This window comes from Pseudorasbora parva, chromosome 2 (genome assembly GCF_024679245.1).
Source record: "Pseudorasbora parva isolate DD20220531a chromosome 2, ASM2467924v1, whole genome shotgun sequence".
Lineage (NCBI taxonomy): Eukaryota > Metazoa > Chordata > Actinopteri > Cypriniformes > Gobionidae > Pseudorasbora > Pseudorasbora parva.
Window position 1 is genome coordinate 38,834,512 of NC_090173.1, and position 14,263 is coordinate 38,848,774.

The following is a 14,263-nucleotide window of genomic DNA, read 5'->3' on the forward strand; positions in this document are numbered from 1 at the left end:
AAAAAACAATCATTTGAAACAGGATGTATGTAGGTAGGTCATCAAAGTTAAAACAACGACCTAGTAAAATGTATCTAGTAATTATCTAGTATACGCATGTTCCAGTTTATAAATAAAGTCATCTTTGTATAAATTAAAAATTATTTAATTAATTATTTTAAAACATGTTCATCATGGAATAAGCTACTTGATGTATAAAAAGCAGTTTATTGTTTAACATTTTTTTTTTCTTCAAATTAACAAATTACATTATTCTGTGTTATATTTCAGAGCTGTTATCCTAATCATTTATTAATTAGGATAAATATATTCAACTGAATAAAGTTCAAACATGAAGAGTAATGTAAGGTCGTCATGACCACTTTTGGTTTAAAGCAGTCTCACCTGCATCCAGACCTTCCATTTTCTGCAAGCGTATGATGTCTCCCTTGTGGAAACTCAGCAGCGTTCTGTCATCAGTAATGTAATTACGCACAGCAACGACATAGTCTGAGTCCTAGAGCAAAAGAGAGAGCACAATTAACGCACAGCACCACAGCCAATCATCCCCGAAGTGAATCACTGTATGATGCAAACTGACCTTTTTCAGCTCTGTGATAAAGTAGTCAATCATGGTTTTAACCTGAGGAGCTTTGGCAGAGAACAGAATCAGTTTCTCATTGGTGAGGTTGAACTCCAGCATGTTTTTGGAAGGAATGGTGACGAACATGATGTCTGTATAGCTGTAAGAGGTTCACAACGATCACAACAAGAAATATTTATGATGGTGGTCTCATTAATTACATATAAAAGCCTCAGCAACTGGTACCTGTAGGGTCGTAGAACTCTAAAGTAGTCTGGGGCCACTGCACTGCTCCTGACCATTTTTAAAAGCTTGATCCCTCTATGAGATACAGACAGCACCTGGACCCCTGTGCCAACACTGCCCTGTTCAGGACAACAACAGGAAGTTTTTCTAATGTAGGCATAGTTTAAAATATCTAGTTCAGTCATGAAACTAGATGGCGCATCCACGTCCTTTACATGCAGTCTGCATGCAAACACCATTACCACATGGTACAAACTGAATGAATGCAGCCTCATTGCAGTTTGCTTAACATTTAAATAGGCTGGTACAGTGTTTACTGTATAGGCTAGTCCTGCAGCACATTATCAGTTCCTCTGAGCCACCAGCAAAATCAGCACTGACCAACATAAACAATCCTCTATGCAGATTTTTTTTAGCTGGGATAACCTGAGAGAGATTCCTTACAGATGCTGGGAAGAGGCGTGAGAAGTAGATCTCCCAGGTGTCTCTTGCAGCAACCACAATCTTCTTCTTCGCATTCTCATCCTGGATCGTGGCACTGATGTCAACGTTTTGCTCCGCTGTCACAATACAAAAGACAAAATGTTCCTCTCCATAAACAGAGTTCACATACCACAAGAGAATAATGTAAGTGAAACATAAATCATACCAAAAAGGGATTTCATTTTCTGCCTTTCTTCTGTTGTAATGCGAATGCAAGCCTCTGAGAATGTGTCATGCACAATCTGAAAGTGTCATTATAATTACTGTTAATAAAAGTTTTTTTTTTTTTTTTTAAATCACAAATTCATACCGTTCAAAAGTTTGGGGTCAGTAAGATTTGCTACAAAAGATTTTAATTTCAAATAAATACTGTTCTTTTGAACTTTCTATTCATTAAAGAATCCTGACAAAAATGTATTACAGTTTACACAAAAAATATTGAACTGTTTTCAACATTGATAATAATAAGAAATGTTTCTTGAGTGCCAAATCAGCATATTAGAATGATTTCTGAAGGATTGTGTGACACTTACAGCGGGGGAAATAAGTATTTGACACATCAGCATTTTTATAAGTAAGGGGATTTCTAAGTGGACTATTGACACAAAATTTTCACCAGATGTAGCCATCAATCCAAATATTGAATTCATACAAAGAAATCAGAACATTTAAGTACACAAGTTGAGTCATAATAAATCAGCTTGTAGATGCTTCTCGTATGTAGAGATCAGTCGTCTGCATTGCTCAGGAGTGATTCTGGCCCATTCTTCCACACAAATGGTCTTTAAATCTTGAAGGTTCCTTGGGCTTCTTTTATGAACTTTGATCTTCAGTTCTCTCCATAGATGTTCTATGGGATTTAGGTCAGGTGATTGACTGGGCCATTCAAGAAACTTGATTTTCTTTTTTTGAAACCACCTCATTGTTTCCTTGGCCTTGTGTTTGGGATCACTGTCTTGCTGAAATGTCCACCCTCTTTTAATTTTCAGCTTTCTGGTAGATGGCAGCAGATTTTTATCCAGAATGTCCCGGTACATTTCTCCATTCATCCTGCTGATGCAAGGTCTTCCTGAAGGTCTGCCCGAGTGGTTCTTGGCTCTTGGAGAACTCTCCTGATTATTCTTTGGACTCCTCGGACAGGGATCTTACATGAAGCACCTGATCGTGGACCGGTTTATGGTGAACTGATGCTCTTTCCATTTCCGGATAATGCCCCCCACAGTGCTCACAGGAACATTCAGCATTCTGGAAATGGGCTTATAACCATTCCCATCAAAATGCTTTCCAACGATAAGATTACAAAGATCTTGACAGTTCTTTGCTTTTACCCATCATGAAGTCTTTCCTGTGCCTCATGGGTAATGAGAAGCCTTTATAGGCCATCAATTAGGACTAAATCAGCTGATATCAATTAGTACTTATAGGGGGCAGGATTTCTCTCTCAATACTGACAGATTTCAGGCGATCTCCTGGCTTTCAATGCCATTTTGCACCTTGTTATCTTCATGTGTTCAATACTTATTCCCTGTGTCATTTAACTTTATTTATTATGACTCAACTTGTGTACTTAAATGTTCTGATTTCTTTGTATGAATTCAATATTTGGATTGATGGCTACATCTGGTGAAAATTTTGTGTCAATAGTCCACTTAGAAATCCCATTACTGATAAAAATGCTGATGTGTCAAATACTTATTTCCCCCGTTGTACATATTAAAAAGGAAAAGTTATTTTTAATTATAATATTTTTTCACAATATTACATACTCACAATATACTTTTTGTACTGCATTTTTGACTTTGTGAGTATAACACAATCTAAAAAATAATAATAATTGTTTATATATATATATATTGCAGTCAAAGTAAAGTACAATTATGTCCATAAAGTGAGAGTAAAGTTTTTATATTATTGAATTATTTATCATTACAACAATAATTATTGTATTTTAATTTAATCTTTAAGTATAAAATAATGCTTGTGTGTGTGTGTGTGTGTGTGTGTGTGTGTGTGTGTGTGTGTGTGTGTGTGTGTGTGTGTGTGTGTGTGTGTGTGTGTGTGTGTGTGTGTGTGTGTGTGTGTGTGTGTGTGTGACGTTGCAAGTTGCATTAACCCTAACCCTGTTGTTTAATATTTTTAGGAACTGAATGCATGAATGTGTTAAATAAAACAAATTATGAGATACATCACAATTAAAGCTTTAAATGATTGACAGCCAATAAAACCAAAGTTAACAAACAAAAAAAATCCAAACCTGCTTAAACAAGAGGTCGAGTATCAGCGGGTGGTTGAAGCTGTCTTTCGGATAAAAGACCTAAAAACACATGACAGCAATTTAATGTTTCATCATCATTTACATATTTTAGAGAAACGGCAATGTGTCCCATTGACCCAATCCAAAACAAATGACACTAGCCTCTTTCCTCAGGTAGATTTTCCATGGTACATTGGTGTAAGTATAGTGTTCTTCACTGCTCCTCTTGTGCAGCTGGGTCTGAATATTCTCCTCTTCTACTGGAAGTTCTCTAGATACTGTAATGTGACACACCACAGTGACGCTATAGCCATGCTAATATGGTCTTGATTTCGAAATGAAATTACATAGATAATCTGAGTTTACCAGGAGCAGGAGCCGGAAATCTCTGACTAACAGCTGGCACAGGGGGTGATCGTCTCGTCTTTATGCTTTTTGCTGGTTTTAGAGCCCCACCATCATAATCAAACTCCTTAGCAGATGATGACGGTGAAACTGGAGTGTAGGTTTTCTTTTGCTGGTCAGGTGGGACAAGATCACATCCAGTATTAACTGCAATAATAATGCTAAATCCCACTGATAATACTTTATATAATGTTAACTCACAACACTGTCAGTTTATCTGTAAATTAACTATGACTGATTTACCTGTGGAGGTGGAGCACTCATCTGGTCCTTAAGAATCAATATAGCTTCGTCATGGGGGTCTGGTTTCTTCAAAAACACTTTAGCTTCCCTCCTGTATTGAAGACCAGTGGAGTTAGAGCTTTAGCCTTTGTTCCATTCTACATTAATGATCTCTTCTGATTAATATTTTATCAATGTTTTGTTACAAGGTCAAGGAGAACATTGGTTTGCTGTGTATCAGTTTTCAGTTTAGGTCATTCATTATTAAACATGTGGAACTGCCATTTGGATCTAAAAATGTTCAGTTCTCACCTGGGAATCTCTGGTGGTTTTACAGGGTTAGTCTGGTACTGCCGGATAATGTCTTTGATATTGTGACTTGGCTCTAAATGTTCTGAGTTTGAGATAGTGGCTCTCACTACACCCTCCGCTGGTGGTTCCCTCCTAGTTGGGCCTTTGGAAACAGAAAAACTCTGATGAAATGGTAACACTTTACAGTAAGTTTCCACTTGTTAGCATACATTAGTAATCATAAACTAACAATGAAAAATATGTATATATATTAACACCGATAACGGCCCACCACTATTTTATATATATATTTAAGTTCTGAAGTTTGAGGTCAGTACGTTTTTTAAATAAATAAATAAACACTCAACAAGGATGCATTAAACTGATCAAAAGTGACAGTAAAGACATTTATAGTGTTACAAAAGATTCAAATAAATGCTGTTCTCTTGAACATTCTAAATATCAAATATAAAATAGTGTACATATCATATATATATATATATATATATATATATATATATATATATATATATATATATATATATATATATATATATATATATATATATATTCTGTTCATATTATTTAATGGACCCAAGCTAACATGAATTAACAATGAACAGTTGTATTTTTAATGCAATAATAGTAGTATTTTTAATTAACAAATAAATACGTAACAAATATTTTGCTTATTGTTAGCTAATGTTAGTTAATGCATTAACTATTGGAACCTTATTGTAAAGTGTTACATATGAAATAATAATACGAAATTAAGCATGAAGGTATACAGACTGAAATAATGACTTACTATACTGTCTCTGTGAAGGTTTCTGTGGTGAAGAAGGGGGGATTGGTTTGTAGGAAACAGGTCCAGTTTCTTGTTTACTCTTCAAATAAGATACATGTAATGAGGGAATCACAAATGTACACCACTATTCAAAAGTTTGAGGTCAGTAAGTTTTTTAATTAAATTTAAATAAATAAATAAATAAATGAAGCATGAATACTCAACAAGGATGCATTAAACTGATCAAAAGTGACAGTAAAGACGTTTATAGTGTTACAAAAGATTCAAATAAATGCTGTTCTCTTGAACATTCATCAAAGAATCCAGAAAATAAATGTATTACAGTTTCCAAAAAAATTTTAAGTAGCACAACTGTTTTCAACATTGATAATAATAATAAAAATGCTTCTTGAGCAGGAAATTATCATATGATTTCTGAAGGATTAAGTGACTATGAAGACTGAAGTAATGATGCTGAAAATTCAATTTTGCATCACAGGAATAAATTACATTTTAAAATGCTAACACTTTATTATAAGGTAGTTACACGTTACTACATGTACTAACTATAGTAATAACAGTAAATTATGCATAATTACAAGTAATATGTAACCATAACCATAATTCTATAGTAAGTACATTAAGTTAATTCATACTACTCCATCAAACTATGCCTTTTTAAAATAAAGTGTAACCTTTAAAATACATTAATATCGAAAAGTTATTTTAAGTTGTAATGATATTTCTCAGTATTGCTGTTTTTACTATATTTTTTCAATTAAAATAAATACATCCTTGTTGTATTCAAAAATTTAAAGATCTGATATGACATCTATGGCATTATAATAAAGCTTTGACCTGATTTCTAATGATTTATCATCAATATTGTAATCAGTGCTCAGAGATACTCACAGGGCTGTACTGACTGGAGCGGGGAGCTGGCACATGGTCGCTGTGTGTGTGGTGCGCTGAATTATACATCTGCTGCTGGAGGGCCATGGCCTGCATTGTCATCTGCTGAGCCTGTGGTACATTACATTAACTCGGTATTCAAACTCATTTAGCATTTTGCAACATACAAGTCTAAGTCATGCCTTTTTTGCTCACCAATATAATTGCTTGCTGATTGATGATGGCTTGCTGCTGCTGTGCTAAGACAGCTGGATCTACACATTTAGAGATTTAAATGATTGAGATTTAGCACAAAATAAAGCAAATGTAATAACTGTGATTAGAACGCCGAGAAATTAACAGTGCAGTGTTTCAAAAATGCTCCCAGAGAATACATCAGCGCCAAGCATTATTATATAGAAGGACTTATGCAGCATTCATACCTGACATATCAGACATTGGTGGCACATTAGGCATAGCTGGCAAAGGTGGCATAGCAGGCAAAGCTGGCATAGAAGGCATAGCTGGCATTAGGGGTACTGAAGGTACGGCGGTAGGGGCGTGTGCATGTGGCACAGAGGGCATAGCTGGCATAGGTATAGGTGGCATCATTGTTCCTCCCATAACAGGTAGAACTGGCACCGCTGAGAACAGTAAATATGGCTAAGGATCAGTAAGCAATGACCCCTTTCACATATCTTAATCAAATTATTTTATGCATGTTGGCCAGGATTTTGAGGTCAGAGGTAAGCACAATACTGCTTAAAGTGAAAAAAGTGTATTTTACCACTTCAAAGGGTGATTTTTAATGTCAAGAAAATTGTTAAACGGTTTGATTAAATTGGATTGTTGCACCTCAAGCTAAATATTATATTACTATTTCATTACTTGTTTATTATGTGTATTACTAAATGTTACAATTTAATTAAAACATAATAAAATAAGAATAAAGAATAAAATAGTTTCTGGATTTTTGTTGCAAAAATTTCTTAAACATAGCAAAAGTTGTCATCAGATATGTATTGTTAAGTATTTTTTTTACACATACATATATGAGGAACACAAATGACACCCATTTTGTAGAATGATACAAATACCAATCACCAAAAGCCAAAGTCACTTAAAATCCCCAAAACTTTAAATCAGTCTACTTGATAAATTGGTTATTTATCATGCAAAGCAGCGGTAAATGTGCGATTTACAAAAATGTGCAATTCTGAATGTTTGTCTAGCAATTAACTGCTTTTAGGGACAAATTGACCATAGGGTACCCATGCATAATTAATGTGTGGTAAGAAGAGAGCCTGAAAGAGAACAGATGCAGAGCTCACCACCGGGCTGCAGTCCAGGAGGATAAGGCCTGCTGGAGAGGGGCTTCTCTATGTCACCATCCTCCCCTCCAATCCCACCAGCTCCCTTCATACGGCTGGACATGCTGGATGACTTCTCAAAATCCTGTAGAAGAGATAAGGCAAAGCAAAACAGCCTCTCAACTCAGGGCTGGACCCTTCCCAGCTACGTGAGAAATCAATCTCCCCATGGGAGTACCTTATACTCTCTAAGAGGGGCATGGCCCATTTACTATCGCAACTGAGACAGAGCCATGCTGGCCTAGACCACAGGAGTCTGGTTTTCCCTTAACCGTCTAAGATCTTTAAGTGAGTGAAAAAATATTTGTGAACAAACTATTCCTTTTTGACTGAAAAGTGTCCTGTGATTACTTTTACAAATACCTCAATCAAATATTATTATGTTTGCCTAAAATATATAAATCATCCCACTGCCATACCGCTATAAGTGTTTAAAAACACCAGATATTATCGCAAAATGATAAAGCTAAGGGCAAAAAAATTATGTACGCTCAGTGCTGTGAGAAATACGGTAAACTGGTAACTTAATCACCTTCATTCTAAGGGACCTGGCAGCCATTGAGCACACTGACACACTCAATCACTTACACTATGAGGATCAAGTTGCAAATTGTGTTCTTCATGCATTCATGTTATATTTTTAAGCTTCTTTCTATAAATACGCTACTGAGCCAAAACATTATGACAATTCACAAGTGAAGCAAATACCGTTGATCACCTTCTAACAAGGCCACATATTAAGGTCTGGGAAGATTAGATGGAAAGCAAACGATCAGTTCTTGTAATCAACGTGCTGGAAGCAGGAGAAACTGGCAGGGATATACAGATCTAAATGACTTTGACAAGGGTCAAATGGTTATGTCCAGACGACTGAAATGGCTAGGCTTGTGGGTTGCTCCTGGTCAGCAGTGGTGAGAATTTACCAACAGTGGTCCGAGGAGGGGCAAATCACAAATCTGTGACAGGGGCTTGGGCGCACGATGGTCATTGATGGGCATTGAAGGGCAGCAAAGATCTTTATTGTGGCCATTCATGTGAATGTAAATTTGACTCAGAGCATTTGTTGCAGACCAGACACACCCCTTCTTGACAATAGTGTTCTCTGGTGGAATCGGCCTTTCATCATGAAAAACGGCACCTGCCACACAGCACACGTTGTTCAGGAATGGTTTGAGGAACATGAAGAGATCATGGTGTTGCCCTGGCCTCCAAATTCCACAGATCTCAATCCAACTAAACATCTGTGGGATGTGCTAGACCAACAAGTTTGATCTACGGGGGCTCCCCTCACAATCTCAAGGACTTGAATAATAACATCTTGGTGTAGATACAACAAGACATCTTCAGTGGTCTTGTAGAGTCCATGCCTCAGCAGGTTGGCACCATTTTGGCAGCACACGGAGGACCAACAGCATAGTAGTCATAATGTTTCGGCTCATTGATGTAATTACAATTAACATACAAATCATGCTGTTTTGCTTACATTTACACTTGAAAACTCATGATTTGTGGGAGTGTATTACTTCAGACACTTACCCCATTACCATCAGACAGCACTGGGTCAAACAGGCTGTCGAGATATCTGTCCATGCCTTTCTGAGTCGGTGCTTCACTGAAGTCTGATTCTATTTTTGTGTGTGTGTGTGTGGGGGGGGGGGGGGGGGGGGGGCAGAATGCATGCCATTAGCATCATACAGAATATATAAAAGCAGCTTTAAAGCTAACCAAAAACAGAAAGAGACAGCTGACCGTGGCTGTAATACCCATCTGAATCTGGCAGACTTGAACTGATCAATGTCTGAGGGAGCAGAAGTGAGCTGTCATCATCAGAATCAAATCCGCTTCCAAACAGAGCCCTGTGAAAATGTATATTGAGTGCAAAATATTAGATATTAGCACTACAAAACACTGCAAAAATATTTCCCCTGAAGTTAACTATACAATGTAATGAAGAAATATGCACTATGCACCACCGTATACTAGGTGCAATTACAAAGTTCACGTCAAAATTAGTCAGAAAACAGAATTAACAAATTAAATTTATTATACTAATATAATTTGTACCTTAAATGTGAAATTCTAACATTTTCTGTGTCACCAGCAGCAATAAGCAGAATTGAAAAATTACTGTTTTTATCTATTTTCAAACACTTCTCATTTTCCAATGTCAGTCATTAGTTTGGTGCCACAGAAATTACGCACTCACATTAAACTCTTACTTTTAAATGTGATCTATTAGCACATAATTCATATTCGAATAACCCATTTTCAATGTAAATAAATGTAATATAAAATGCAAGACTATCATGTAGCTACTGACAGGCTGGCATTGGGCCTGGTTCTGGTGGGACTCTCGGCAGAGATGATGAAGTAGGACTTTTGCTTTGGAAAATTTCTCATCAATTCCATGTCTGCGATCAAGTCCATTACATAATCGTGCCCTGCAAGCTCCGCCCACTGTCCGTGTTCCTTCATGACAACAGAGCACCCCTTCCAGGCGTCGTTCACACCCCTGTGGACCCAATTAATGGGGCTATTAATTTCAGGCAATTTACAGATGGATAAAGAAGGCCTCATTATAGACTGTTCATATCCCAAAATGCCCAAAAGAAAGAGCCAAGCACTTTATGAGCCAAGCACTTACAGCCAATATGAAATACAGCCTATTAAAAAGGTTCAGATGAATGGATGAGTGCAAAATTAAAGATTGTGTGTTGGCTGACTCTAGGAAACAGTAGAGTAAAAATGGTTGGAGCAAAAGATAGAACATAATATGAATAGTTTATGTACTGTCATATACCTGTGCTGTAGAATATCCCCAGCCAACTCCTCCCCACTCGTCCAGGAGTGCACAGGGCACAGGAAAGATGCCCCTGTCAATACAACATAACGTTTAACAGCTGTGGATTGACAGGAGTGCATGAGTGAAGACTACATGCAAATTCCTTTTTCTATTCAGTGGACCACCACAGATCAGGTATCTGCTGATATAGATGTGCTGTACACAATTGTCTGCAGTGAATTTTAAGAAACAATGGAAACTGCCAGGCAGACTTAGGGACATTATAGTGATGAAAGAGACTTTCAGGGATTTATTTTAGTGTTTTGTAAACTTTTGTATCCTTATGTAAGTCTAATTGGCATAGTCTATTTTTGACTGTGCCTTTAAACATCCACGCTTATTTCCCACAATGGTTTTAATATATGTACAGTATAGGAGTTAACAATTGCATTGAAGTGCTGAAATGTGGATTTGGAAAGCAAAACTGAGGGTAGATTGCACCAATAAAGATTACACTAGGCAGAAATTAGAGTAACTCAATGATTTATTTAAGGTTTTGTTTAAATAAACTTTATGCTTAATTTAGCTTAATGAATCCAAAATCCCCTTCACTTTTTTGATGCAATCCAACCTACCCGGCAAACACTATCTGAAGGTTGCAGAAACTCAAACAGTCCGAGTGAAACTGACACACACCATCAAAACAGTGTACTTGCAAAACCATGTTTGCTTTCTTCCTATTGGCTGTCCATTCCAGCAGGGATAGAGGGTAAGTCCTCGCTGTTTCCGGTCCATACAGGGACTTCTGCATGGCTTGAATGAGCTTGTGTTGACCGACAGCTTTGAATCCATTATAGGCATGATCTGAGACAAACCTTAAGCCAAAAAGTAATGAATGCTCACATGTTGCTTATGAAATATCCAGCATTAATACGGGTGTACGTTGCTTACTTCAGAAGGTATTTCTCCATTTTGGCTGATGGTGCAAATGCACTCAGACAGGCCAGCAGCAGCAGCCAGCCCCTCTCTGAGTTATCTGGATTGGTGTTTCTCCAAACCTGATTGGCAATTTGACATAAGACTTCATCCCGCAAGCCAGGGCTGGTAAGCCCCTTCTGGATGATGTAGTTTCCAAATAAATTCTCCTGAGCACCATTTAGATGTGGGTCACCCATAAACCTTAAGATCTACAAAATGAAAGAAATAATACTAATAGAGAGCTAACACAGATGAAAGCCACTGACTTGTGGCTACAACAGAGGCATATATTTTAACTTAATCTCATGCTCATAGTCAGTGTTGAAAGGTTTATGTGTTACAAATCTCTATGGAGAAAATGAATGGGATTTTTACTTCCAGAACTAAGACACAAATAAATGACGATGGCAAAATTTTCAACAGCACGTAATGTATTGTACCATGACAAAAGCGTCGAGAGCCTCGTGTGTAAGATCATCATCAATGTGTGTTAGTGGTGTCTTCAAAGGTGCAGTTAACATTCCAAACTTTGGCTCCTATTATTAAAATAAAAAAACAAAAACAAATTAATATACAGTAAATCAGTTATTCCTGAATGAATATTATGAATATGAGAGCTTATTTGTGATTTTGGAATAAATTACTGAAGTATGTCTTACTTTGAAGTGAATCTGGACAAATTTAGAGATAGTGTAGTTGTTGATATCAAGAGGTAGTGTAAGCTGTGACTCCACTTGCACTGTGGGAGCCTGGACTAAAGCCAAGCAATCAGAATGGAGCTCTCTACCACCTTAAAAACACAGAGGTGAGAGATGACACAGGCAGCATACATTCTAAAAACATTTGATGTACTTTTGTATGTTACTGTATGTTATGTTAAAAAGTCTGGGGTTGGTAAGATTTGTTTTATCTTCTATGCTAACCAAGGCTGCATGTATTTGATTAAAAAAAAATCAAATTATAAAATATGTTTCCTATTTTAATACATTTTAAAATTTGATTTATTCCGGTGATGTCAAAGCTGAATTTTCAGCATTCATTACTTCAGTCTTCAGTGTTACATGATCTTTCAGAAATCATTCTAATAATATGATGATTTGATGCTCAGAAACATTTATTATTATGATCAATGTTGAAAACATTCAAATTTTTGGCGGAAACTGTACATACATTTATTTTCCTGATTCTTTAATAAATAAAAAGTTAAAAAGAACAGCATTTATATGAAATAAAAAAAAAATTTTGGTTACACTTTATTTTAGGGTAATGTATTTTGGACTTACTTAATAAAATAAGTATATTAATTAATTGTATGTACTTACTATAGAGTTACAGTTAAGGTTTGGTTTAGGCTTAGTTACCTGTAATTATGCATAATTTATAGTTATTACTATAGTATGCTAGTAAGTAGTAGCCTAATAACTACATCCCTTTAAAATAAAGTGTTACCAATGTATTTCGTGTAACTTCTGATCAATTGAATGCACCCTTCCTGAATAAAAGTGATAATTTATTTCCAAGTATATCTTACTGACCCCAAACTTTTGAGTGATATAACAAATTATATATTTGTATTTATTGTGAGAAAATTGTCCTGCAGTACCAGCGGCTGCCTGCAGCAGTGCTCCGAGTTCAGCTGGAATGACCAGATGAGTGACATTGACCACTTCCCGTTTTGACAGCTCCTGCAAATAAAGAAGATATTATGGCCTGCATCTCAATGTGCATCTCCATCCTAAATAGTATATAACATTAGTAATATTCAATACAATTTAGGTTGGAAAGTATGTACATTGGGATGCAGAGATGGTAGCATTTTACAATAAGGTCTCATTTGTAAAACATTATTTAATGCATTAGCTAATATTAACTAACATTAATCAATATATTTTTTACAGCATTTATTAACCTTTGACGTGTTAGTTCATTAAAGATTTATGTTTATGTAAGTTCATAGTGCATTAACTAGTGTTAACATATATAACATCTTAAAAATGTATTAGTAAATGTTGAGATTAAGATGAACCCAGATTAATGAATGCTGTGGATGTATTAACCAATGTAGTTAATTAATGACAAATTTACCAACAATTGTTACAAAATACAGAATATATTGAAGGCATTTTTTTATTTTTTTATTTTTTATGATTCCACCCCATTCTTTTATTATATTTAGTTATATACATAAGAAATGCACAAAAATGTGTTTAATTTAAATGTCATTATAACCATTTCCATTCTCCTTTGCTCCTCCTCTGCCTTTCTCCGGGCCTCGTATCTCAGCTAAAATTAGAAAAATAAAACAATTAAATGTGGGATTGTAGCTTAGCGTGCTTTCTACACACTAAAACTGCATCATTCTTACCTTAATATATCTCTTGCGATCAACATACATATGGACCAGAGAGCGTAATTTCACCAGGCTAGCTCTCATTTTCACATACCGCTTCCTATGAAGAGAAAAACTAATTTATAGAAATTTTGTCAAGCTTTATTGGAAATAATTATTAATATTTTACAATTTTTCTATTTGAGTAAAAAAAATAATTTAAAAAAGCCTGGTAACCACAAACTAGAAAAATAATGTAAATTAATTGGTTATAAAAATGTAAACAATGAAGAACATTATTTATTTTATTTTGTTTATAGATTACCACCCCTAGGACCAGCTGTACTAAACAGGGAAAATTAGCATGTGGCTGCAATCTAAAAGAAGCGCTAATGGGAGTGATTTACTGAGAATGCACAAATTCAGTGTCATCATGTCAGGCAGTTCAAAAATGACGCAAATACCAGTAATTTGAGAAATCTTGATAAATCACGCTGTTTGATTAATTTAAATACTTGTTAACAATAAAGCGTAGCATTAGTTGTGGCAGGTCATGTCAGTCAAGCTAATTACCCTCCACCATCCCCAGCTCCTCCTGTCGCCCAGGCAGGATTTGGCATTCCGATTCCCCTATGAATCAGACTAATTTCTCAAATTATGTGT

General features: G+C 35.9%; 1 protein-coding gene across 1 annotated transcript in view; it reads right to left on the bottom strand.

Annotated features, from left to right (window-relative positions):
• The window catches only part of myo15aa (myosin XVAa), a 40,858-nt gene that overhangs the window by 9,101 nt on the left and 17,494 nt on the right, over positions 1-14,263 (bottom strand). Inside the window, 25 exon segments of the mRNA XM_067419623.1 lie at positions 385-496; positions 581-722; positions 809-927; positions 1,253-1,368; positions 1,458-1,533; positions 3,546-3,605; positions 3,708-3,823; positions 3,912-4,062; positions 4,194-4,284; positions 4,485-4,626; positions 5,272-5,350; positions 6,163-6,273; positions 6,358-6,416; positions 6,585-6,785; positions 7,473-7,596; positions 9,048-9,136; positions 9,261-9,367; positions 9,832-10,023; positions 10,312-10,384; positions 10,990-11,168; positions 11,245-11,480; positions 11,712-11,807; positions 11,931-12,061; positions 12,875-13,006; positions 13,615-13,721. Coding sequence (XP_067275724.1) covers positions 385-496; positions 581-722; positions 809-927; positions 1,253-1,368; positions 1,458-1,533; positions 3,546-3,605; positions 3,708-3,823; positions 3,912-4,062; positions 4,194-4,284; positions 4,485-4,626; positions 5,272-5,350; positions 6,163-6,273; positions 6,358-6,416; positions 6,585-6,785; positions 7,473-7,596; positions 9,048-9,136; positions 9,261-9,367; positions 9,832-10,023; positions 10,312-10,384; positions 10,990-11,168; positions 11,245-11,480; positions 11,712-11,807; positions 11,931-12,061; positions 12,875-13,006; positions 13,615-13,721 — 3,041 coding nt within the window.